Source organism: Pristiophorus japonicus, chromosome 5 (genome assembly GCF_044704955.1).
Source record: "Pristiophorus japonicus isolate sPriJap1 chromosome 5, sPriJap1.hap1, whole genome shotgun sequence".
NCBI classification, from domain to species: Eukaryota; Metazoa; Chordata; class Chondrichthyes; family Pristiophoridae; genus Pristiophorus; species Pristiophorus japonicus.
Window position 1 is genome coordinate 130,565,338 of NC_091981.1, and position 27,854 is coordinate 130,593,191.

At 43.3% G+C, this 27,854-nt stretch overlaps 1 protein-coding gene across 1 annotated transcript in view; it reads left to right on the forward strand.

Annotated features, from left to right (window-relative positions):
• rapgef5a (Rap guanine nucleotide exchange factor (GEF) 5a) overlaps window positions 1–26,898 on the forward strand; it is a 101,846-nt gene extending 74,948 nt beyond the window's left edge. The window contains exons 10-16 of the mRNA XM_070879957.1: window positions 5,148–5,317; window positions 9,758–9,848; window positions 10,992–11,042; window positions 20,126–20,213; window positions 23,735–23,799; window positions 24,905–24,959; window positions 26,180–26,898. Of these exons, the coding sequence (XP_070736058.1) occupies window positions 5,148–5,317; window positions 9,758–9,848; window positions 10,992–11,042; window positions 20,126–20,213; window positions 23,735–23,799; window positions 24,905–24,959; window positions 26,180–26,298 (639 nt within the window). The 3' untranslated portion in view covers window positions 26,299–26,898. The remainder of the gene's footprint in view (window positions 1–5,147; window positions 5,318–9,757; window positions 9,849–10,991; window positions 11,043–20,125; window positions 20,214–23,734; window positions 23,800–24,904; window positions 24,960–26,179) is intronic.
• The last annotated feature ends 956 nt before the right edge of the window (window positions 26,899–27,854 follow it).

The window sequence follows — 27,854 nt, forward strand, 5'->3', positions numbered from 1 at the left end:
TGGGACTTCAGGGGATGAGCCCTCTGGTGGCTGTACAGGGTATATACAAGTTTACGTATATAACAACTCTCCCCCCCCCCCCCCCCAAAATCAACAGTGTACCTATTTACAAGGTGAGTCGATCTGGGGCCCTTCTTGCACTCGTTGATCGTCTCGGGGCAAATGCTGGTGCAGGTGAATCATCTGTTGGGTCCTCGCTGGGCTTCTGTGCAGCTGGCTTTGCTGGGCTGCCTGGTGTGTTGAGTCCTGCTGGGCTGCTGTGGATGATGGGTTCTGCTTCGTGATCAACCGCGGTGCCGGTTGTCACTGGTATGTATGTTGGGGGGTCAAACAAGGTAGGGTCCAAAGTGGGTTGCTCAGGATAGTCCGTGAATCTGAGTTTGATTTGGTCCAAGTGTTTCCGGTGAATGAGTCCATTTGAAAGTTTGACCCGAAACACCCTGCTCCCCTCTTTGGCCACAACAATGCCGGGAAGCCACTTGGGATCTTGTCCATAATTCAATACAAATACAGGATCATTGCATTCAATCTCGCGTGACACATCTGCGCTATCATGCGGTAGCTAAGCAGGATTCAGGATAGGCGAGTCTGCAGTGAGTCTTCCGTTTCCCTCTTCAAGCCCTGCTTGATGGTTTGCACTGCTCTCTCTGCCTGACCATTGGATGCTGGTTTAAACAGGGCAGATGTGACATGTTTGATCCTGTTGCGGGTCATGAATTCTTTGAACTCGGCACTGGTAAAACATGGCACGTTGTCACTCACCAAGACATCGGGTGGCCCGTGCGTGGCAAACATGGCCCTCAGGCTTTCAGTGGTGGCAGCGAACGTGCTTGCCGACATTATCTCACATTCAATCCATTTGGAGTATGCATCTACAACCACAAGGAACATTTTATCCAAGAATGGGCCTGCATAGTCGACGTGTACCCTATGCCATGGTTTGGAGGGCCAAGACCATAAACTTAGTGGCGACTCCCTGGGTGCATTACTTAACTGCGAGCATGTGTTACATCGGTGCATGCAGGACTCTAAGTCCACATCGATACCGGGCCACCACACCTGGGATCTGGCTATCGCTTTCATCATTACGATGCCTGGGTGGGTACTGTGGAGGTCACTGATGAAGGTGTCTCTGTCCTTCTTGGGAACCACTACCCGATTTCCCCACAGAAGGCAGTCTGCCTGTATAGACATTTCATCTTTGCGCCGCTGGAACAGCTTTATCTCTTCCTGCATTTCCACTGGGACACTGGACTAGCTCCCGTGAAGCGCACAGCTTTTGATTTGGGACAGTAAGGGCTCCTGGCTCATCCAAGTTCTAATCTGTCGGGCTGTGACGGGTGATTGTTCACTCTCAAATGCTTCGATAGCCATGACTAAATCTGCAGGCTGTGCCATTTCTACCCCCGTGGTGGGCAATGGCAGCCTGCTGAGAGCATCGGCACAGTTTTCTGTGCCTGGCTTGTGGCGGATGGCATAGTTGTATGTGAACAACGTGAGCGCCCATCTCTGGATTCGGGCCAATGTATTAGTATTTATCCCCTTAGTAAATAGGAATATCAGTGGCTTATGGTCAGTTTCCAATTCAAATTTTAGCCCAAACAGGTATTGATGCATTTTTTTTACCCCATAGATACACACTAACGCTTCTTTTTCAATCATGCTGTAGGCTCTCCCAGCCTTAGATAGACTCCTGGATGCATAAGCAACCGGTTGCAATTTCCCAAAATTATCTTGTTGCTATACACACCCGACGCCATACGACGACGCATCACATGCTAGTACCAAACGCTTACATGGATCATATAACCTAAGCAATTTGTTTGAGCATAACAATTTTCTAGCTTTTAGAAAAGCATTTTCTTGGTTTTTGCCCCATATCCATTCGTCTCCTTTACGCAGTAAGGCATGCAGTGGTTCCAACAGTGTGCTGAGGCACGGTAAGAAGTTACCAAAATAGTTCAGGAGTCCTAGAAACGACCACAGCTCCGTCACGTTCTGTGGACTCTGTGCGTTCTCGATTGCCTCCATATTTGAACCGGTGGGCCTGATGCCGTCCGCCGCGATTCTTCTCCTCAGGAACTCTACTTCAGGCGCCAGGAAAACACACTTCGAGCGTTTTAACCTGAGCCCCATGTGGTTGAGTCGACTAAGAACCTCCTCCAGGTTCTGCAGATGCTCGCTTATGTCCCGACCTGTAACCAAGATGTCTTCCTGGAAGACCACGGTGAGCGGAACCGACTTCAATAAACTTTCCATGTTCCTCTGGAATATCGCTGCCGCTGATCGAATTCCAAACGGACATATGTTATAAATGAAGAGACCTTTGTGCGTGTTGATGCAGGTGAGGGCCTTCAATGATTCTTCCAGCTCCTGCGTCATGTAGGCTGAGGTCATGTCCAGCTTCGTGAACGTCTTTCCTCCCGCCAGCGTAGCAGAAAGGTCGTCGGCCTTTGGTAGTGGGTATTGGTCCTGCAGGGAGAAACGATTGATAGTTACTTTGTATTCACCACAGATTCTGACGGTGCCATCTTCCTTGAGGACAGGAACGATCAGACTGGCCCACTCTTTGAATTCGATTGGTGAAATGATGCCCTCTCGCTGCAGGTGGTCTAGCTCGATCTCTACCCTTTCTCTCATCATGTGCGGTACTGTTCTCGTCTTGTGATGGATGGGTCGCGCCCCTGGAATTAGGTGGATCTGCACTTTTGCTCCTTGGAACTTCCAGCTGCCTGGTTCGAACAGCGAAGGGAACTTGTTTAAGACCTGGGCACACGAAGTGTCGTCAGCAGACGAGACCGCTTGGACTTCGTCCCAGTTCCAGCGTATCTTTCCCAGCCAGTTCCTGCCGAGCAGCGTGGGACCATCGCCCGCTACCACCCAGAGTGGTAACTTGTGCACCGCCCCATCGTAGGAGATTTTTACAATAGCACTGCCGATTATGGGAATCAGTTCCTTTGTGTAAGTTCTCAGTTTTGTATGAATTGGAGTCAAGAATTGCCTTGAGGCCTTGCTGCACCACAGTTTTTCAAAAGTCTTTTTGCTCATAATGGACTGGCTCGCGCCCGTGTCCAATTCCATTGACACTGTGAGTCCATTTAGTTCAAGCTTCAGCATTATCGGTGGACGCTTAGTTGTAAATGTATGCACCCCATATACCTCTGCCTCCTAGGTCTGAGGCTCTGGTTCATTGTGATCCACCGTGGATCTGTCCTCCTCTGCAACATGGTGGTTTGCAGGATTAACAGGATTAGCAGCTCGCCTGCACATATGTTGGAGATGTCCCATCATTCCACAGCCCTTGCAAATGTACCCTTTGAAGCGGCATGAATGAAAATGATGATCACCCCCGCAGCGCCAACAAGGTGTTAATGGCCTTGTATTCATCACCCTTGATGGTGGACTCTGAGACATCTGCGGACGAGCAGCTGGAAGCATGTTGGGCCCGCCCTGTACATTGCGATTTGAAAACAACATCACTTTGTTCACAGTACTGGTAGCAGCACTCGTGTGCTGAGAGATTTGCTTCGTATTGTCACTGGTGGCAATGAAGCCTGGGCTATCGCTATGGCGTTACTCAAGGTTGGTGTCTCTACAGTCAAAAGTTTGTGAAGCATCGTTTCATGGCCAATGCCAAATATGAAAAGGTCTTTCAACATGTTCTCCAAATGTCCTTCAAATTCGCAATGTCCTGCAAGACATCTTAGCTGGGCGACATAACTCGCCACTTCCTGGCCTTCAGACCTTTTGTAGGTGTAGAACCGGTACCTCGCCATCAGAACGCTTTCCTTCGGGTTTAGATGCTCCCGGACCAGTGTGCACCAATCATCATATGATCTTTCTGTGGGTTTCACTGGAGCAAGCCGATTTTTCATGAGGCCATATGTTGGTGCCCCACAGTGAGGAGAATCGCCCTTCGTTTGACAGCATTCGCTTCTCCTTCCAGCCCGTTGGCCATGAAGTATTGGTCGAGTCGCTCCATGAAGATTTCCCAATCATCTCCCTCCGAGAATTTCTCCAGGATGCCCACTGTTCTCTGCATCATTGTGTTCGTTATCTGCATCTCGTCACCAGTTGTTATGTATGAAGAAAGAGTCTGACTGGATACTGTAAGCGCAAAGTAAAGTGTGACCTTAGTCTTTTATTGCAGGGCTCCAGAGTACCTCTCCAACCTCCTTAAGTACCTGTGCTCCCAAGGGATTATGGGATCCCTTGGGACTCCAGGGGATGAGCCCTCTGGTGACTGTACAGGGTATATACAAATTTGCATATATAACACTTGCACTCGTCACACAGGGAGCAAGAATATCGTACCTGTTGGACAAGAGCAAGGGCTGAGGTTCCTCCATCGCTACCTCCTGGGTCCTCATACTTGCCTCGCTCATAGTCACACCCACCTGTCCCTGACCACAGACCAAATTTGATTTAAGGGTGTGACTGCCTCCTGGAACACAGCATCCAGGTAACTCTCTCCCTCACTGATGTATTGCAGTGTCTGAAGCTCAGACTCTAACTCATCAACTCTGAGCCGAAATTCTTCGAATCGCCAACATTTGCTGCAGATGTAGTCGCTGTGAACCTCAATAGTGTCCACCAACTCTCACATGCAACAGCTGCAGCACATCGCCTGCTCTCCCATTATATTTTATTTAATTTATTAGGTTTTTGTTTTGAAATATCAATTGTCTTATGTTTACTTTTTAATCTCGGCTCTTACTTTAAACCAATGCCCAAATTTAGAAAAAAGAGAAATATTCACCAACCAACCAGCTGCTTTCCTGTGACAAAAGCGGCACCTCCGACAGTGCAGCACATCTGAGCACTGCACTAAATTGTCAATCTAGATTTTGTGCTCAAGTCTCTGAGTCAAAAAGTTGTGGATTCAAGTACCACTCCTCAGGTGGCGTTCCTACTACTGAACCACTGCTGATACCTAAATATATTATAAACTGTATACTATAAATGTAATGTGTGACATTGTATTGCAACCAATAAAGTATTGCACAGAAAAAAATGAAACATCTGGGTTAAAGGAGAGTGAACATGCAGATGATACTTAAATTAAATAACAGGTATTTGCTTTCCATAAGTATATACATTGATAACAGATGTACACTGACTTTCGTTTGTTTGTGTCTCCTTTGCAGCAGGAACTGATTTATTACACTTTCCGCAGAGGGAACACCACAGCCAACCTTGACTTTCTGCTGCAGCGGTGCAATGAGGTTCAACTATGGGTCGCTACTGAAGTCCTCCTCTGCAGCCAGCTGTCCAAACGTGTGCAGCTTGTCAAAAAGTTCATAAAGGTTGCTGCTCAGTAAGTGACAATGTCAGCCTGTACTAATAGGCCATGGAGGGATTTGAAAACAAGAGTCATTTCAAGGGCCTAGTGTTTTCAGGACACATCTGCAGTGCTCAAAGGAACACTGTCCTTGAGGTCTGTGTTTGGCAAAGCCTTTCTTTGACTGGAGAGCAAGAACTGATCACCATTTTCATCACAATTACCATCACATCACACACAATCGACCTAACCATTCATTTCAGTATAATTTAAATCATTCATTGTTGTGTTTGCAAACAAACTTTAAAAAGAAAATGGTGACTTTAAAGATTTATGATACTTTGTACAATGAAGAGGGAGCCATACAACTCTTTTGGGGGAGACAAATAAACATTAAATCAAGTGCCCCCTAATCTGGGGAACACTCCAGCCACTTTTCAACTGCCCTTTTTTTGTTAGAGGGAGCCATACAGAACCATTTTTAAAAATACAGGTGAAAAATAAGGAAGCTATACTTGAACATAATTATCTTTCTATTTGCCTAAAAGAGTGAGTGCTGCTTGATGACCTAATTAGGGCACCTGTCTAAAGCGGGATATTGAGCCCTATGGGACGAGGAAGTGTAACTAACTTACACACAGCTGAACAGATAATAGCTAGGGGTCATTATGTTAATCAGTAATGTCTACATTGATGATTCAGCTCCTTCCTCCTGCTGGATGGTCACTCCTCCAAGCCAGCTTCACCAATGACATCACCAGTACCCGTTACCTAAACAAAATAACAGAAAAAAGTAGAAAACTACAGTACAGCAAATTTAATCAATGTTCTTTCTAATACGTTGAACCTTAAGAGTTATACTGAAGACAAGACTCTTCTTTCAACCATAGGCCAAGTTCATTAGCCCTTGGAGGAATGATCTGAGTGAGTCTCTTTAACACAAGTGAAAGAACATTTGGAACACGTGACCATCGGAGAGCAATTCTGTTTATATTATGAATGGAAGTGAGTCCTGGGATGCTAGGGAACATTTGATTTATTATTTGAACATTATACTCCAGTGATAATTCATTACATGAATAGATTATTGTTTTATATTTCACTGGTGTGAATTACCACTCTACAGGGAAATTAAATTGCTTACTCCCTCAGATTTTTTTCATTTACTCTGAGAAACCTGTTTAAAAAAAAACAAGAGGCTTGCTCCTTTATAAATCACCCATCACCCCTGTGCTTTCTGACCTACATTGGCTCCCACTTAAACAACACCTTGATTTCAAAATTCTCATCCTTATTGACAAATCACTCCATGGACTAGCCCCTCCCTATCTCTGTAATTTTTTTCAGCCTCACAATCCCACAAGATGTCTGCGCTCCTCAAATTCTGCCCTCTTCAACATCCCTCATTTTAACTGCTCAACCATAGGTAGATGTGCCTTCAGCTGCCTGGGCCCTAAGCTCTGGAACTCCCTCCCTAAACCTCTACACCTCTCTACCTCTCTTTCCTCCTTTAAGACGCTCGTTAAGACCTATCTCTTTAAACAAGCTTTTGATCATCTGCCTTAATTTCTTCTGTTGCTCGGTGTCAAATGTATGTGTTTGTCTGTAACATTGTTGTGAAGTGACTTGGGACGTTTTACTACCTTAAAGGCACTATATAAATAACATTTATTATTATTATTATAATTACCTAATGCTAGAATATTGGAAATTTCCAGAAAAGATGCTTTTATTGTGATCCAACATAACAAACATTTTCTCAAAGGTGCAAAGGAAAGAGCACCATGCAGTAGGTCCAAGGGCTTAAATGTTGATTAATTTTGATGGAGCAGTAGTAAAATTATTTGGCTTCTGCTGTTCTACAACACTTTAATTGGTTGCTTTCAGTCAAAGGGTCATTTACACGAGCAGAATTTATCACCATAAAAATAGAACTGTAAATATTTCTCAATTAAGCACAAAGCCCCGCAGTAGTGTTTGTGCTTCACATCATTGTACTCCAGCTTTGTGAGAGAATTTTTGTTTAAATTCAGTATTAAAGAAACAGTATCTCTTTCATTGACTCTCTTGTTTCTGAATGAAAACAAAGGCCCCGATATTTACAGGGAGGCTGAGAACGAGCGGGGTTGGAGCAGCCGGGAAACCTAGAAATGCAGGTAACCCAGAGGTCCTGCCAAATTAGAATTTTTTTGTCTCCCGTTTCCTGTCCGGCAGCCAGCCAAATTGAGAGATTGGCCTGCGGGAAGGTCTGTGGCACCAGGCTACAGCTGAGGAATGAAAGGTGGGGGAGGGAAGGAAGGGAGAGATCGGAAAGGCCAGGGTGGCGGGGGGGGGGGGGGGGGTGGGGGGGGAACGTAGGCAGGGGTGGGGGGGGGAAAAGATAAGAAAGGCCTTAGGGCAATAATCCCTATAAGTCACATGGCCGCGCAGCTCTCTGCCAGTCCCACACTGCCCGGAACTGGCTTTTGCAATGTTAAACTCTGAATGGGTCACACAGCCCCTTAAAGGAGCCGTGCACCGTGCACGGGGATCATTGCCTTTAGGAGATTGGAGCTCGTGGGGAGGGCAGGGGGGGATGGAAGGTCGGGAGGTGGAAATTGAATATCAGGAGGCGGATCTCAGAGATTGGGAGGAGAAGACCGGAGGCCTTGGGGAGATCATGGGCTGGGGGAGGGGCGAGGTTAGACTATCACGGAGAAGGAAGCAGGTTAACTTGGGGGGCTGGGGGGACCACTCCTGCAACTCCTGGCCCACAAGTAGTGCTGGAAAGGCACCCACCTGCTGGATCTGGCAGTTGTTGCCTCCCTTCAGCTGCCACGTTTCCCGAGCCCTGGGAAACCCGGCCCACAGGCGTTAAATCTAAAAGTCTGCTAAAATTTGTGGCACATAACCTTATTAAAATATTTATATGATGGACCTGCCTCTGGACAGCAGGTTAGTCATCCGCCCCCAACCCACCTTCGTTAAAACAGGAAGTGGATGCTTAAGAGGCTGGTTGGGGTTGGGTTTCCCAATTTTGAAATTTCACTCCCCACCGTCCCTCTCCCACCCATCCTGGAGGGTTAAAATTATCCCCAATGTTTCCTTAACACAATGTGCCCTGTTGTTCCAGACAGATCAGATTAGATTAACAATGGGAATTTTGAAGATTGGCTGCTATCTATAATTGTAATCCTATTTTAGGATAGAGTAAACTGCATGACATTTAGTGTGGAAGGATAATGTGTATGACACTGAATATATTTTAAATACAGATAAGTCATCAGAGGTCAATGAAAGTGAATGATGTGGGCTGAAGAAATAAGGGCAGTTGGGCTGTCAAAAGAATACCAATTCTAAGCAGTGTGGTCTATGACTGTATTAGGAACTATGACCTATCAGTAAAAATAAATACAATGAGACACAGCACGAAAAAATATCACTTCAACCCTGATGCGACAGAACAGCAAAAGGAGGTTAGGCCTCAGCTGCAACTGGCACTTCAACCGCTTACCAAGCCCAAAACAAGACAGCAGAAGCGGGACAGGGAAGGAGAGTGGATTTAAAGCTTTATGTTCTTGGGGTCTTTTTCCCGCTGGATGGAAAACAGGTGGCAGCAGGTCATTTACACCCCGCACAATTTTCTTGGCCTGGTCTAAACTGTGCAGAATTAGCCTGGGGAAGAAGGTCCTCAGCAGTCCAGAACTGGCTGGTTCTGTTTGTGTGCCTAGTTATGGTGCTTATTATTGATGCCGGATATTTATATTACTTTTAACTTTCACATGCAAGTAACAGTGTTTTTATAATGTACCAAATGTTAACAGATTAGACTTGGCAGTTTTAGTTGCTCTTAGCTGTGAACTGAAACTCTTTTTCTCACTATTTTTCTCTCAATACTTTGCTACAATTAGTGCATTTTTGTCTATTTATATAATACGTTGTTAGATAATAACATCAAATGAGGCATAAGAAGCCTTTATTGGATTAAGGTATTGATAGTGGTGTAAGTTATGATTATTATGTACTGAAAAATAAATGATGTAACTATGTGAGGTAACTGCAGATCAGAACTGTATATGACCTGAACCTTGGGATGTAACATAGAGATAAAGTTGAACAGTAGGTTTATTAAAATAATTGAGAATAGCAGCACCACATATTGTATACCTGATCCAAAATGATCAAGGATCCCGCATGAACAAGCAATAGCATTTTTTACTCATCACATGAAGAACCTATATTGTATTTTTAAAGTTATTTTGTAATGGTTAAGAAAGAAAAGGAAGGATATGAAAAAATGTGTAAGTACTAACTCCCTAAAGCAAAGTCCCATTTTAACTTGCCAGTTGTGTGTGACAACAGGAAGCAGATGGCAGGTCCTTATTCAATGAGCAGTTTACAGTATTTCAATATGTGCCAGTTCTTGTGTATAACACTAAGCTTTTTATTACACATCAAACTCATCAGTCTAACTTGAAACCATCTTCTAATTCCTAGTTGCAGGGCATTGCGGAACCTTAACTCTTTCTTTGCCATAATCATGGGTCTCAACAGTGCCGCTGTCTGCCGACTATCTCAGACATGGGAGGTAAGGAGAAATTTTAATCAGAGCATTCCATCTATTATCATCAGGAAAGTGAGATCACCTTGTGGAACCATAAGAAAGTACAAATAAATGTGACATTATGGGAAGTCCAGGTGAGTTACAGAGTGATGTCGGTATTCACACTTGTTAACATGTAAAGGCACACCATCAATGAGGGTGCAGTTATACCACACCTACTGGTTTATGCCAGAAGGATTTGGAGAGGTCTGAACGGGCAGCAATGAGTTCCACAATTTTTTGACATGTGTTTCAAATGGATGAAGTGCAAGGTTATGTGTCTGAATTTTCAAACATTTCCAGAGTTCTGCTTGCTGTCCAAATACAGTGAGATTTTTGTAATTTGCTTGTAATTAATTCACTAATATTTTGAAATACATTTATACCTTATCTATTTAACTTGTTTTTTTTTCTTAAAAATAAGTTCAGCGTGGTGCCAGGGCAATTTATTGAAAACAGTTGTGGACTATTGTGAGGAAGAATCACAAATTGATTCCAGTATCATCTTGGAGATACAGGGCTCGATATTAACCCCCACCCACGAAGGGTGACAGAAGAGGGGTTAAAAATGTTAAATCGGGGAACACGACTCCAACCCACTGTATGTGTGCCTGCCATCATTTTTACGGCGGTTGCAAGGTGTGCCTGTGTCCCATCTTGGAGAGGTGTGACACTTCAGATCATATTCAAATCAGGCTCCCACACTGCAGTTGGGAAACTGAAGCATAAAATATTAATGAGAGCCTGCCGTTAATATCAGCAGGATTTCCATGTCCCTGTGTTTTCCGGGTTTTAGATATGCTGCCACACTGCCCCACGAACTCCCCGGAAATATCAGGCCCATTATATCAAGGGTTTCAAACATCAGAATAAAGAAAATCTCCTCAGCACACAGACAGGTATCAAAAAATTGCCCCTGATGCTTTAATATTCCACGCTTAGTTTTTATGAGTCTGATGGATAAAATAATGAGCATGTGAATCTTTGAATGAGGTAGAATAACAAGCTTCAGATATTCACACTGAATCCTGAGAGAGAGCAGGTGCCTGTTATTTCTATAAGCATTTTGCTTATGAGATATTATTTAATTAGAATGTTCATATTTATACTGGCTTGTTTCTACCCTAGAAAGTACCTGGAAAATTTAAGAAGCTCTTCTCTGAACTTGAACATTTAACAGTAAGTGTCACTACACTTGAGAATATTTACAATATTCAGAACAATACTTTAGGGGTAATTTTATGAATTTACACTCCCAATGTAAAGCTTCACATTTTAGGAATTTAGGTGCAGAGGTCAAAAAAATTAATGGAAGGAAAATCATCCAGGATCCTCTAACCTCCATGTCCAAATTCCTGATTTGCACTGATGGGTGTAGCTCCATGGCAGGAACACAATTCCATGTTAGCCTTAGCTCAATGGTAGAAGGTCATGGGTTCAAAACCCACTCCAGAGACGAGCGCGCACAATCTAGGCTGCAGTACTGAGGGGGAGATGCCGTCTTTTGGATGAGACATGGATGTAAAAGATCCCACAGTAATTTTTGAGCAGGGGAGTTCTCCTTGTGTCCTGGGCAATATTTATCCCTCAACAGAAGAACTGGTAAATGATTTCATTGCTGTTTGTGGGACCTTGCATGCGCAAATTGGCTGCTGCATTTCCTACATTATAAAAGTGACTAAACTTCAAAAATACTTCATTGGCAGTGAAGCACTGAGAGTCATGCTCAGATCTACAAAGTGCTATATAAATGCAAGTTATTTTGTTTATTGGTGATAAAACACATTGATAACTGAAATACAGTTAAGAACATAAGAAATAGGAGCAGGAGTAGGCCATACTCAAGCCTACTCTGCCATTCAATAAGATCATGGCTGATCTGATTTTGGCCTCAACTCCACTTTCCTGCCTGTTCCCTTGACTCCCCTATAGTTCAAAAATCTGTTTAGCTCAGCCTCGAATATTTTCAATGACTTGGCCTCCACAGCTCTCTGGGGTAGAAAATTCCAACAGTTCACGACCCTCTGAGAGAAGAAATTCCTCCTCATCTCTGCCTTAAATGGGTGACGCCTTATTCTGAAACTATGCCCCCCCCCCCACCAGTCCTAGATTCCCCCACGAGGGGAAACAATCTCTCAGCAGCTATCCTGTCAAGCCCCCTCAGAATCTTGAATGTTTCAAGAAGATCACCTCTCATTCTTCTAAACTCCAATGAGTACAACCTTCTCAACCTTTCCTCATAAGACAACGCCTTCTTCCCAGGAATCAACCTAGTGAACCTTCTCTGAACTGCCTCCAATGCAATTATATCCCTCCTTAAATAAGGAGACCAAAACTGTAAGCAGTATTCTAGGTGTGGTCTCACCAACACCCTGTACAGTTGTAGCAAAATTTCCCTACTTTTATACTCCATTCCCCTTGCATTAAAGGCCAACATTCCATTTACCTTCCTGATTACTTGCTGTACCTGCATGCTAACTTTTTGTGTTTCATATACAAGGACACTCGGATCCCTTTATACTGCAGCATTCTGTCATCTCTCTCTCCATTTAAATAATGTTTTGCTTTTCTATTCTTCCTGCAGAAGTGGATAACCTCACATTTCTCCACATTAACTGCCAAATTTTTGCCAACTCACTTAGCCTGTCTATATCCCTTTGCAGATTCTTTGTCCTCCTCACAACTTGCTTTCCCACCCATCTTTGTATCATCAGCAAATTTGGCTACATTACACTCGGTCCCTTCATCCAAGTCATTAATATAGATTGTAAATAGTTGAGGCCCCAGCACTGATCCCTGTGGCAGCCTACTAGTTACAGTTTGCCAACCTGAAAATATCCTGACTCTCTGTTTTCTTTTAGTTAGCCAATCCTCTATTCATGCTAATATATTACCCCCAACACCATGAGCTCTTATCTTGTGTAGTAACCTTTTATCTGGCACCTTATTGAATGCCTTCTGGAAATCCAAATACACCACATCTACTGGTTCCCCCTTATCCACCCTGCTCATTACATCATCAAAGAACTCTAATAAATTTGTCAATTACGATTTCCCTTTCATGAAACCATGTTGACTCTGCTTGATTATATTATGATTTTCTGAATGTCCCGCTACTACTTCCTTAATAACGGATTCCAGTATTTTCCCAATGACAGATGTTCGGCTAACTGGCCGATAGTTTCCTGCTTTCTGTTTGCCTCCTTTCTTGAATAGGGGTATAACATTTGCGGTTTTCCAATCCGCTTGGAATTTTCCAGAATCTAGGGAATTTTGGAAGATTACAACCATATGCACCCATTATCTCTGCAGCCACTTCTTTAAGACCCTAGGAATGCAGGCCATCAGGGGACTTGTCAGCCTTTAGTCCCATTAGTTTGCCCAGTATTTTTTCTCCAGTGATAATGATTATTTTAATTTCTTCCCTCCCTTTTGCCCCCTGATTTTCTATTATTGGGATGCTTTTAGTGTCTTCTACCGTGAAGACAGATACAAAATATTTGTTCAAAGTCTCTGCAATTTCCTTGTTTCCCATTATTAATTCCCCGTTCTCATCCTCTATGGGACCAACATTTACTTTAGCTACTCTCTTCCTTTTATATACTTGTAGAAGCTCTTGCTGTCTGTTTTTATATTTCTTGCTAGTTTACTCTCAATCTATTTTTTCCCTCTGTATTATTTTTTTAGTCATCAGTTGCTGGTTTCTAAAATTTTCCCAATCTTCTGGCCTGCCACAATTTGATACCATCCTTTACTTCCCTAGTTAGCCATGAATGGTTCATCCTTCTCGTAGAGTCTTTCTTTCTCAATGGAATATATCTTTGTTGAGAATTATGAAATATCTCCTTAAATGCTTATCTACCATCTTACCTTTTAATCTATATTCCCAGTTCACTTTAGCCAACTCTGTGTTCATACCTTTGTAATTGCCTTTATTTAGGTTTAAGACACTAGCTTCAGACCCAAGTTTCTTACCCTCAAACTGAATGTGAAATTCATAATGTTATGATCACTCTTCCCTAGAGGTTTCTTTACTATAAGATCATTAATTAATCCTGTCTCATTACACATTACCAGATCTAAAATAGCCTGTTGGCTGATTGGTTCCATAATGTATTGTTCTAAGTAACTGTCCTAAATATACTCTATGAACATGTCCTTAAGGCTACATTTGCCAAATTGATTTGTCCAATCTATATGAAGATTAAAGTCTTCATTATTGCAATATCTCTTTTCCAAGCCCCCATTATTTCTTGACTTATACTTTGTCCTATAGCTACTGTTAGGGGCCTATACTCCCTCCCACCAGTGACTACTTCTCATTATTTCTTATCTCCACCCAAATTGATTCTACATCTTGATCCTCCGAGCTAAGATCATTTCTCATTACTGCACTGATCTTGTCCTTTATTAACTGATCTACCCCACTTCCTTTTCCTTTCTGCCTATCCTTCAGAAATGTCAAGTACCCCTGAATATTCAGTTCCCAGCCTTGGTCATCTTGCAAACATGTCTCTATGTGGCTATCAGATCATACCCATTTATTTCTCTTTGTGCCACCAATTCATCTATGCTGTTACGAATTGGAAATGTTGTTACCATCGAATTGGAAAGCAGCTAATGTAATGCCTCTGTTTAAAAAAGGGGGCAGACAAAAGGCAGGTAACTAAAGGCCAGTTAGTTTAACATCTGTAGTGGGGAAAATGCTTCAAGCTATCATTACAGAAGAAATAGCGGGACATCTAGATAGGAATAGTGCAATCAAGCAGACGCAACATGGATTCATGAAGGGAAAATCATGTTTAACTAATTTACTGGAATTCTTTGAGGATATAACGAGCATGGTGGATAGAGATGTACCGATGGATGTGGTGTATTTAGATTTCCAAAAGGCATTCGATAAGGTGCCACACAAAAGGTTATTGCAGAAGATAAAGTTACGCGGAGTCAGAGGAAATGTATTAGCATGGATCAAGAATTGGCTGGCTAACAGAAAGCAGAGAGTCGGGATAAATGGGTCCTTTTCGGGTTGGAAATCGATGGTTAGTGGTGTGCCACAGGGATCGGTGCTGGGACCACAACTGTTTACAATATACATAGATGACCTGGAAGAGGGGACAGAGTGTAGTGTAACAAAATTTTCAGATGACACAAAGATTAGTGGGAAAGCGGGTTGTGTAGAGGACACAGAGAGGCTGCAAAGAGATTTAGATAGGTTAAGCGAATGGGCTAAGGTTTGGCAGATGGAATACAATGTCAGAAAATGTGAGGTCATCCACCTTGGGGAAAAAAACAGTAAAAGGGAATATTATTTAAATGGGGAGAAATTACAACATGCTGTGGTGCAGAGGGACCTAGGGGTCCTTGTGCATGAATCCCAAAAAGTTAGTTTGCAGGTGCAACAGGTAATCAGGAAGGCGAATGGAATGTTGGCCTTCATTGCGAGAGGGATGGAGTACAAAAGCAGGGAGGTCCTGCTGAAACTGTACAGGGTATTGGTGAGGCCGCACCTGGAGTACTGGGTGCAGTTTTGGTCACCTTACTTAAGGAAGGATATATTAGCTTTGGAGGGGGTACAGAGACGATTCACTAGGCTGATTCCGGAGATGAGGGCGTTACCTTATGATGATAGATTGAGTAGACAGGGTCTTTACTCGTTGGAGTTCAGAAGGATGAGGGGTGATCTTATAGAAACATTTAAAATAATGATAGACAAGATAGAGGCAGAGAGGTTGTTTCCACTAGTCGGGGAGACTAGAACTAGGGGGCACAGCCTCAAAATATGGGGGAGCCAATTTAAAACCGAGTTGAGAAGGAATTTCTTCTCCCAGAGGTTTGTGAATCTGTGGAATTCTCTGCCCAAGGAAGCAGCTGAGGCTAGCTCATTGAATGTATTCAAATCACAGATAGATAGATTTTTAACCAATAAGGGAATTAAGGGTTACGGGGAGCGGGCGAGTAAGTGGAGCTGAGTCCACGGCCAGATCAGCCATGATCTTGTTGAATGGCGGAGCAGGCTCGAGGGGCTAGATGGCCTACTCCTGTTCCTAATTCTTATGTTCTTATGTTCTTATGAATGCTGTGTGCATTCAGATAAAGAGCCTTTAATTTTGTCTTTTTACCCTTTTCCCCTACTCTCACCCTTTTTTCTGGTGCACTGTTATGTTTGTATGCTCTGTCACACTCTGGTTAACATTACGCATATATTGCTACTCTGCACTATATTGCCTTGTCCTTTATCTTTAACTTTCTAAATTTCCCCTCACTTGAACCTTCCCTCCCCCCACTAGTTAGCCCCACAGTGGGTTGAACTTTGCTTTTCAGCTGGGCTTCCATCCAGCCAATTGCTGAAATGAAGACCTCTCTGTGCTGGCTTTCATGGTCCTGTATGAAATAAGTTGGCCATTCTCAGCTCCATTCCTATAAGATGTGGTTTATTCGCACAAAAGGAATAGCAACTGATCACTAATTGGCCCTAAATTATTAATCTCATGGAGCATGGAAATAAGAACAGTTAGAGAAGGAAATGGATACTGTTCCAGCAGTGGATTCCGCATTTGAAGTTGGAATTCAGGTGCGTTGTTGGGTAATGTTGGGACATTTTTCTACAGTAAAGGCACTATATCATTGTAAGTTGTTGTTGCTATAAAGTAGCAAGATTCTTTCCCTGAAGCTCACCTACAGTTTGAACCGGTGGCAGAGCTTGGTTTGGCCAACTGGGGAGGCAAATTCAAAATTTGGCAGATTAGGCAGGAAAGGGAATGAGCAGAGAACTAGAGTGCCGACTTACCCAGTCCGAAGACTGAGTCGTATACTGCATAGACTTGCAGGCCAAACCTGGAGGCCAATGTCGGGTGACAGAGGCTCCTGGGTGGGAAATGGAAGTGGAAATCCAAAGCCGCACTGGCTAACTTCAAAATGATCAGAGGAGTGGGTCATGATTCTCCACAACCCCCTCCCGATCTCCACTAGTACCACCAGTGGTTTGACCTGGGAGTGATTAATGGGTGTTGACAGGGGAAAGGTTCTCCAATCCTCAAGATAATAGCTCTGAAATACAGCCACCAGGTGGGAGTTCCTGCGCCAGGCGCAGAAGTCTCGCCCAGTGACCTATATTTGGGTTACTGCCCCCGAGAGCAAGTGAAGCACAAAATATCATGCTCCACTTGCTCAGTGGGGCGGAAAGGGCCAAGTTGCTGACTCTGCTGGCGGGAAATTAGGCCATCCTTGGATGACCAGGGAGCGGGGTGCCGTGGCAGCAGGCTGGCACACAAGTGGAGTGCCGGCTGCAAGATCACAGCACGGACCCTGCGATCCAAAGTGAAGAAGGCCATTTTATTTATTTTTTTATTTCCCCACTTCTCCTTTAATTATCGCCTGCGGCAGCTTCAGGAGGCACTACCAAATTTTTGCTCCAGGGCAAAAGCGGGTCGCTGCACACAGTAGCAGCGGAGCGGAGCGCAACCGATAGGAGCAAGGATGCCAACGGAAGGCACAAGCACCCCGAATTTCTCCCCCAACCTCTCTTGCCTCAATGAGTGTAAAAATTCACTTCCTTTCTGTGGTGTCCTTACACCTTACTATAGAATCACACGAGACATGTACTGCAGACAAGGTCACTATGTGACCTGAACCTTTATTCCCAGGACCAAGAAGTGCTGACGCTGCATGGGACCTCCCTTTATATACCTGGATGACCAGGTGAGGAGTGTCTCCCACAAGTTCACCCCCTGAGTGCATTACTCAGGTGTATACAGTGTACAGTGTTGTTACATAAAGGTTACAGTTATGTGAAGGTTACAAACATGACATCACCTCCCCCCAACGTCATTGGGTCAAAGATTGAGTCTTTCAGGTGGTCGACGCTCTCTCGTGGAGCGCCGCAGTTGGGGCTCTGGTGGTTGGGCCTTGACATGCATCTCTGTCGCCTGAGGTGATTCCGGGCTGGCCGCAGGGACTGTGCATGCTGGTGAATGTCCTTGTTGCTCGTTCACTGGCAGTGGTGTGGGTGACATCTCATGATCTTCCTCAGGTTCCTCAGTGTAATCATGCTGAACCTTTTCTTTACTTGGTCCAGGTGTTTGCGACATATCTGCCCATTGTTAAGTCTGACTACTATGACCCTATTCCCCTCTTTGCCAATTACAATACCCTCAAGCCACTTGATTGAGAACATGATTGAGAACAAATATAGGGTCATCAATTTCTATGCATCTTCCCACTGAATTGCGATCAACAATGTCTGACAGGTCTGGGTGAATGAGGGACAGCCGCGTTTTAAGCGTGCATTTCATGAGTAGTTCCGCGGGCGGGACTCCCATGAGCGAATGCGGGCGGGACCTATAGGCCAGCAGGAGGCGCGATAGGCGGTACTGAAGGGAGGGTCCTTGAATCCGGAGCATGCCCTGTTTTATGATTTGAACCGCACGTTCGGCCTGCCCATTGGAAGCCGGCTTGAACGGTGCTGTCCTGACGTGGTTAATACCATTACCCGACATAAACTCCTGGAATTCATAGCTAGTGAAACACGGGCCATTGTCACTATGCATACTGGGATGCCATTTAATAGAACTTTCATCATCATAGGTGGCGTTTTGGTGTACGAGCTGTGGACGTCTGCCACATGAACCCGCTGGACTTCAGCATCCATAGCTTTGCCCCAAGCATCACCCTGCCTTGCAGACCCCTCGTCTGGTTCCTCTGCCTCGTAGACTAGCCTTGCTATGGGCTTTCTGCACATTCTGGCCAGATGTCCACTGAAGTTGCAGTTTCTACAGATAAATTGTTGAAACCTACAGGTTTTCGCAGCATGTCTGCCACCGCACCTCCAGCATGAGCTGAGATTGTTGTGAACAAAGGAATTGTTAACAGGCATTCCTCTCTGATTGTCTCTTTGATTACTCCTGAGCACTCTGTTGCTGAGTGTCAATGGTCCCATCTCGAGACGCATTGTCCCTTATGATTGCGTGAATTGCCGATCCCCCTGCCATTGTTTCTGTTGCTGGCCCACCCTAGAGCCTGTTGCTGCCTGGGCGGTGTCGAATTGCCCTTGCCTGCCTGCGGGGTTCTGTGTCTCATTTACAATGTTAACTCCCTAGTCCATCGCCATGTTGGAACCAGGGCTGCACACGTAAATTATCTTGGTCTCCTCTTCCCCTGCCATGAAGGTCTGAGCTATCAGCGTAGCCCTTTCCAAAGTCAAGTCCTTGGTCTCAATAAGCTTCCTGAAAATCCCGGCATGACCAATGCCCTTAATGAAGAAATCCCTTAACATCTCCCCCCTGCAGGCGTCTGTGAACTTACAGAGGCTGGCCAAACGCCGAAGGTCCGCAACGAAGTCCGATATGCTTTGTCCCTCCCGCGCCGGTGTGTATAGAACTGGTGCTGGGCCATGTGTATACTGCTCACTGGTTTGAGATGCTCACCGATCAAAGTGCTGAGCTCTTCAAAGGACTTGTCCACCGGCTTCTCGGGTGCGAGCAGGTCTTTCATCAGCGCATATGTCTTGGATCCACAGCTGGTCAGTAGATGCGCCCTCCGTTTGCCAGCCGCTTCCTCTCCCAGCCAGTCCTTCGTGACAAAGCTCTGCTGGAGCCTCTCAACGAAATCGTCCCAGTCCTCACCAACACAGTACCATTCCTCTGTGCTACCGGTGGCCATCCTTGTGGGTCGTTGATTCCCGTTTCTTGTCGCCAAATGTAGTGTCCTTACACCTTACTATAGAAACACACGAGGCATGTACTGGAGACAAGGTCACTACGTTACCTGAACCTTTATTCCCAGGCTCAAGAAGTGCTGACCCTGCGTGGGACCTCCTTTTATATACCTGGATGACCAGGTGAGAAGTGTCTCCCACAAGTTCACCCCCTATGGTCAAGGTGTGCATTATTCAGGTGTATACAGTGTACAGTGTTGTTACATAAAGGTTAGTTATGTGAAGGTTACAAACATGACACTTTCCATCCCCTCCTCCTAGAAATATTGAAAACTATGCAGTAGTATTTTCATGGCTGCTCACCATAATTTCAGCAGAAATTGGAAAAAAAAAAACATAAACAGTCATTGAGGCCATTTCTCTAGGGTTGCACTGAAGTTAGAGTGGATGATCAGGAGAGCCCCCTTGGAAATTACTGGTCATTATAGATTTGTTTTAAAAGCTGAAAGGCAGGAAATGGCAAGGGTTTATTATCACATATGTTGCATGTAATTGTTGTCAATGCACTTTTAATATTAAACACATTAAATGTCTTACCACCTTACAGGATCCATCTCTGAATCATAAAGCGTACAGAGATACTTTCAAAAAGATGCAACCACCAAAGATTCCCTTCATGCCTCTGCTACTAAAAGGTAATCTCAGACAGGATCCCTTTTTTGGGGGGAGGGGGGCCTTTAACTGTTGAATTTAATATTAACACGGATCAATTTAATGCCATTACTATACACATGCTTGGGTTCCAAGGCAGCTAAATCTTATGATTCAAAACAAGAGTCCCACTGAAGTCTCCTACTGAAGTGAGTTGCAGAGTAGTTCAGTGTCACTGATGATTATAGAGGTCAGATTGAGTGGGCAGATGATTTTTGTTTAATTTATTTGTTCATGGGATGTGGGCGTCGCTGGCAAGGCTCATCCCTAATTGCCCTTGAGAAGGTGGTGGTGAGCGGCCGCTTTGAACCGCTGCAGTCTGTGTGGTGAGGGTTGTTGCACAGTGCTGACTTTGTTGTTTGTTACAACTGAGTGGCTTGCTAGGCCATTTCAGAGGCCAGTTAAGAGTCAACCACATTCCAGATTTATTTAATTAACTGAATTTAAATTCCCCCAGCTGCCGTTGTGGGATTTTAACTCGCATCTCCAGATTATTAGTCCAGGCCTCTGGATTACTAGTCCAGCAACATAGCCACTATCCTACCGTACCCGTAAAGCCTTACCAATCATTAAACGTAAAGGTCTCTGCCCAGCTATTTTATGATATGAATAGTAAGTTTTGATGTAAATAGTTAATTCACCAACTACAGTATTTAACTGTCTGTTTAACAATTGGAAAATTGAATATTGCCAAAGTATTGTTAAGAGGAACATCAGGCTCAGTTGTAAAATATTATCATTAAATAAGTAAAGTCAGAAAACTCACCATAATTAGCCTGAGTAAGAGAGCAATTTTAACCCAAAAAATGGTTAAGTGAAATGTTAAAATTTCAAAAATCTCAAACCAGAAGCCAACTCTTCCACATCTGGGTTTAATGGAGACGGAACAGGACGGGGAACCTACCCACTCCCAGGGGGCATGTTGATAATTTAAATATTATCATGAGGCTCGGAGCCTCACATTTAAATTGTTTTACAGGTTAATCCGGCCGGCTGGGTTTCCCAGGCCTTGGGAAATCTGGCAGATCAAGGGAGGCTAGGACAGCTTCAGGGAAATGTTAAGTGCTCTTGTAGCATAGCTTGTGGGGCCAGGAAGGGGAGGAGTGCTTCCTCTCAGCCCCCCAAGATTACCTCCTTCCCTGGGATCGGATGCCACCTCCCCTTCAAACCAACCCTCATCCAAAGACCGCGCCCCACCGGCTCGGAGATTGGACATTCCCCCCCCCCACCCCCAGGTTTGGGGATCGGAACCCCCTCCCAGGCTCCCACTAGTAGCTGCACGCTCCTTACTTGGTTCTGCTGCCTACTCCAGAGTGCTCCCTGCCCAACTGGAAGCCAAGCCTGTCAATCAGGCTGACTTCTGGGCGGGGATCCAGTTTAAAAAAAATAATCAATATATTGCTCATTGGTGCTGTTAATGGCATAAATACTGTAGATGCCTAGTTCTTCAACATCAGGTGTGTTCACTTCAATATTGTGAACTCTTCCCTTTTGTTGCTGCTTTACATTGCCACTAGAATGATTCTTATTTCCTGCTTTAGATCTAGCTCTGTAAGCTACTGAAACATAGCCTTGCTTCTGGCAGTGAAAATACTTTGCATTTCTGTATTGGCAGGACTGTAGTGAGTGATTTCCATTGCAGCATTAACAATTCACTGAACTGCTCTCGCCGACATGCTTTTGACTCGGCCTCGCAGCTTTAGATTTGGCGGAGGTTTGGTGATTGTAGACCTCAGCTGCACTAGTCACTTGAGTTGGACGGAGCTTCCTAGCTCTTAGTCACCATCTCCATAGATAGAGCAATTTTGCATGCTATGTCAAACGTTGGGTTCAGAGTGTTCAGTAACTTGGACTATGTGGGTTCATCCACCAGTCCGCACACAAACTTATTTTACAATGCACAATCCCAAAAATGTGCCGAGGTTACAATGCAAAGATATGTTCTTAAGAGCTACAATGTACTCACTGATGATTTGTTTTTGGTTTCTGGTACCAAACTTATAGCTCTGTGCTATTTCTAATGGCTTTGGGTCGAAATGGTCCTCAAATTTTTCAACAATGTCTTCAAACGACAAATCCTTCACTTTTCCTGGCACGAGTAGATTTATCAACATTCTGTAGACATCTGGCCCAATCTCCATTAGAATAATTGCTGCTTCTGTTCACTCATTATTTTATTTTGAGCTTGAACATTCTCATCTGCACCTTCAGTCTCAATAATGTTGTTGACCCTAAAAAATATTTCCATCTGCTTAATGTAAGAACTGAGGCTTCTGATGAATCACTTAGGCGCGGCCATGATTGTCCCAATCCCATCGAACTCAGCATGCTACCTGTGTACATGTGAGAATCAACATCGCTGTTGCTGTGTATACATGCATGGGAAGGCAAAGCGCAGACAATTCTGCATGAACATTAATGGTAAAACATTGCACAAACTCAATTTAGGTGTCGCATATTCACCTTAAACTTGTCCACTCGAAGGTTTAATACCGAGTCCTTCCAATATCCCTAAAAATGACTTTGGGACCCCATCCTCATCAACAAAATGTAACATACATGGGTAGATTAAATGAAGGACAGAGCCGATGAGATGCTTGTCCATTTGTTTGCTTTAATAGGCCAGAGCGAATTGAGCATGCTCATACCAAACCATGTGACAATACATTACACTGACAGAACTCCACAACAAAGAAGAGAATCCCCCTGTAGACTCTCTCTTTTGATTCTTTGTTGCAAAGCTAATTATTAAAAATAGCAAGGATTCTAAGGCCAATCACAGGTTATCTCACTTGCAACCTCTTTCCGGTCTGAAAAATTCCCATTAGCACTGTTTATCTGCTATTCTCTACCCTGGCCATGAATTGCCAATGTGGAAGCTTGTCAAAAAAATTCTGAAACAACAAATCTTTCTTATGTTCTTAAATGTTCTTTTATTTCCTTTTTCTCACAATTTCTCTCTGCCCCCACCTTCCTCGACTGATGGTATTGACTCCTTGTTGGAGTATAGCTGCATAAGCACTGGGCATGGTCCAGTACCTCTCCGAAGAACAAATCTCCACCCATTATTGAACCCACCCAATGTTCATTCCATTAATTTCAATAATTTAAATAGAATGAAAATCAGGCGGGTTCTATAAAAGCCGGACGATCCACTCCACCAGATTAGTGCCTACGCAGTGAAGATGAAAATTTACCCGAGTCTTGTATGTGTACTTTCCATAGAAATTTATGAGATCAGTGCAAATATTAGAGCGACACAATTTTACCCCATTGTATCTTAAACAAGTTGGCCAAATATTTCAAATAAATTCTATATGTATATTTAAAGTATTGTGTTGTCTGAATAGTTCATGAGGTATTATAATTTCCCCGGTCAACACTGCAGTCCACCTCACTTTCTCTGCTACATACAGTGCTCTATTATTGAGCTGATAGACGGCATCTGCATTTAACTGTTTTAGTGACTTATTTATTGCTTTGTTCATTTTTTTTTCTCTGTTAGATGTAACATTTATACATGAAGGAAACAAAACCTTTTTGGACAATCTTGTCAACTTTGAAAAGCTGGTATGTGCAATTTCTATATATTTTGTATTTTCCACTCATAGGGGAAACTAAAACTAGGGGACATAGTCTCAGAATAAGGGGCCGCCCATTTAAAACTGAGATAAGGAGGAACTTCCTCTCTCAGAGGGTTGTAAATCTATGAAATTCTCTGCCCCTGAGAGCTGCGAAGGCTGGGTCAATGAATATATTTAAGGTGGAGATAGATAAATTTTTGAGCGTTAAGGGACTAACGCATTATGGGGAGCGGGCAGGGAAGTGGAGCTGAGTTCATGATCAGATCAGCCATGATCTTATTAAATGGCGGAGCAAGCTCGGGCCAGGTGGCCTACTCCTGCTCCTGTTTCTTATGTTTTTATGTTCTTAAATGATTACCATTAAAAAGTCATTTCCCATGTGCTTAATTAAGTATTTGATGCACATAAGCCTACAGTAAATCTGAAGAGAATTGGATTGACATATTACCAATCAAATTACCAATCTACGCTTCATAATTCAAAGTCATGTTCTAAGCAACAAAAAATTGAATTATCCTATAGTTTAAATTACGCAACAAAAATAACGTAGCAGAGTGGGAATTTCCTGCTCTTTACAGTTTCTGCGCAACCTTAGCATCTTTCTGTGGAACACATCATATCAAAACCTGTACTTGGGGAATTAAAAGTGGATTCACTAAAACAGAATGTTCGGTCAAGATTGTGTTCGATTCATAGATTTAAATTGAAGAGGTAAGTTTCCTACTTTGTGGGAAGCCCCTCAGCAGATTAGCAGATCTGCCAAGTAGTGTAACAGGCTAAATATTGCTGTTTATACTTTATATCCAGGGGTTCTGCTAATTTCCCACCTAAGTTATGGCAGGAGATTAGGACAATGTCCAGGGAAATTCAGGTAGTTTATATATATTGCAGCAGATGTGATCTTTGGTGTAGTGACATTCCATTGGCTATCTCAACATTTTATCTTCCTCCAAATGGAAAGGTTTTGCTCCAGTAACGACCTCCAATCAAAAATACCTCCAGAAGAAATTTTTGAAAATAATTCCTGTTTTACTTCTTGTTTTTTAAGCAGTTTCTGCTTGTGTTTTAATCATTTGTCTCTCTGTTCCTAGCACATGATCGCAGACACCATCAGGCTGCTAAGATACTGCAGAAGTAATCAGATCAGTAAGTGTCAGGCTTATCTGTGGTTGTTGTCTGGGGGTGGTGCTGCAGGCATGAAGTACAAGTGTCCTTCCTCTCACTCGTCCATTAGTGCAGCTCCTTTTTGACACATGCATCCATAGGAAAGATTTGACTTTATCGAGGAGAAAATGAATTCTTTAACGTTTTGACTTTGTAAAAAAGGATCATTTGGTGAAAAAACTCACCCTGTAAGTTAACGTTTGTTCAAATTGTAATTAGAGTGAGCTCTCAACTTTCAAAGTGCAGGATTGCTCTCCCCTCCAATCATTCCTCCCCACTCACTTCAGATGGTTCAAAGTTTAATCCAAACTTTGTAAAGAGAACCATCATATAGAAGGCATGCACATTCCAATCCACCTCAGCATATTTGAAGGAATTTCAAAAAAGGCTCAACTCAACATGGACTGTATCCATTAAAGAACACTCATATAAAGTATTTCCTACACTTAGGGTGCCTAAGCCTTGGCTCTGGAATTGGGGATGAAAGTGTGCTCTCCAGAAGAGTCAAATAGAAATTCTAGCAGCTGCATATAGTGACACCACTATTCCAAGCCAGAATGGAGATGATTGGGTAACTCCCCTGCCAATGATACCTATAAGTGACTGGGTTTGATTTTACGCAGATAATTTGTATGTAACTATCCTTCACTCACTGCATTTTGCTGCAGAACTCATTCTGCTTTTATCAGGAGACATTGCTGCAGTTTTTAATCAAGAGTTCTACTTTCTGTAGTTCATAGAGACTCTTTTTTAATAGACTCTGTAGTCTGTTTGCTAGAGTGCACTGTTTAAAGAGACTCTATTTGCTGAGTAAATAGACTTTATTTACTGTAAATAAACTGTTTGTTGTAAGTCCCACCCTGCCTCCCAATTCATTGGCTGACACAGTGAAACTCACTGGCTGACACACTGTGTCAATAAACACCCTACAGTTGGATTTATTGGATTTCTCACTACCTTGTTTTGGAGAGTCCTAAACATACACCGTGAATTTCTTCAGAGCTGCTCTCGTCCGCAACTGTAATGTCACCAGAAGAGCGGTTGAAATGCCATTTACACATATAAACAGAGTTACCGCAGCATTTTCAGCAGTTATAATTCACACCCATAATGATGGACTTCCACACATATGAGATACCCAGCTGACCAATAAGAAAGCTTCAGTGTGACTGTGATCACAATATTTTCTCCTCTAACTCCAGGTGCGGAAGGTACTCAGAAAGACCATCAGGATGTGAAAACCTATGTCCACCACTTGCACGTTATTGACAACCAACAGACATTATTTCAGCTTTCTCACAGACTTGAGCCAAGAACTTAACCAAAGCTGTATCTTACTGTAACATTACTGAGATTGAAGTAAACTACAAGGAACTGCAGATGCAGCAACTGAGGCAAAGTGATTTAACTAGTGTGCTACACGAGGGGCCTTTTGTGAAACCACGGACACCATTTATGTGCAAATTCAACACAAGGTGAAAAATAAACTAGGTTACTTTCAGGTGAGAAAGTAACAATGGGTTTGAGGAGGCACTTGTGTGGTATGGAGTCCAGAAGCTCTGTTGCATCATCCAAGATACTTGGCAGCAATATATTGAACAGTTAACAAGCTAAGAAACTTATCACCAGTCTTTGCTTAAACTAAGCAGAAAACAATTATATCCACTTTTGTCAGATTCCATGAAAATTATTTTAATCTATTTTCTCATGCCAAACTGTCAAAACACAGATGTTGAGAGTTATTTCATGACACAATGACCAGGACCTTTCTCTCTCTGTCCCGATGTGTGGCGTAAGTCTGGTGGGGTGGGCTTTGTGCCCTTGGACTAACCTGCCACTGACCTTGGCAAAGCATCCAGAATCAGGCTTATTTAAATTTGTTTTGCCGGGATTTCCATGTGTTCTTGGGAGCTTGCCACTGGGGAGAGTAGGAAATGGTCGCTGCTGCAGAAGACAGATAGTGACAGCAGCTTAATGAGGTAGTCAACCTTGAACATTAAAAAACAAATGTCATTGGTCCAATGAGGTGGCAAAATCTGCCGATTAGAATTGCCACTTAATTATGCTTAAATGATTGCTCGACTTGCATTGAGTCTTTAAATTACTCATGCTGCTGTGTCTCTCCTAGCAATACTGAGCAACTATTGACTGTGGATATTCCTAGCAATCAGCATTGTCAAAGTTATGGAAGATGAGGCATGATGTAATTTTAAGGTTATTGCCTCATTTAAATGTGACTATATTTTGGTCACTGCTTCTGGCAATAGTGATGCCCGAAGATTTAATGCACGTCTAACTATGCTAGGTTCTGGCAATAACCCTTGATGCATTTTATATCATTGCCTGCTCTAGCACCACTGGACAACCAGAAAAGTAACATTTTTAGTGGTTTGTAGTGGTTTCAGAAAAGTTCAATGAAATAAAAAAATACTGCACTACAGTGCTATAAATGATTGCCATGCTAAGCAGGTTAAAGCAGGTGACTAAATAGGATTTTAGTTAATTTTATGACTGATATTGATAGGACTTCCTTTGAGGTGGAAGGTTATTGTCCCATAGTCAAAACAGTACCAAGAGTATTTGTGAAATAAGATAAATAAAGCACATTTTGTAAAGTCTGTATATAGAATGAATGGTCCTGAAATTATGTAGTTCTCCAGGTCTCCTGCCAGAGTTATGGTGGGAGACTGACTGAACCCACAGAAAAATGGTATAGATGACTAAAAAACAACCAATTACACCATTGTTTGGGGGGGTTCTACCAATTTCCCACTGGAGTTACAGCAGGAGACCAGGAGATCCCCGGTGAAATAATGAGCCGGGACTTGCTGGAATGGGGTATCTCTCATCATATGCTGTTAGATTTTTTCCTGCACT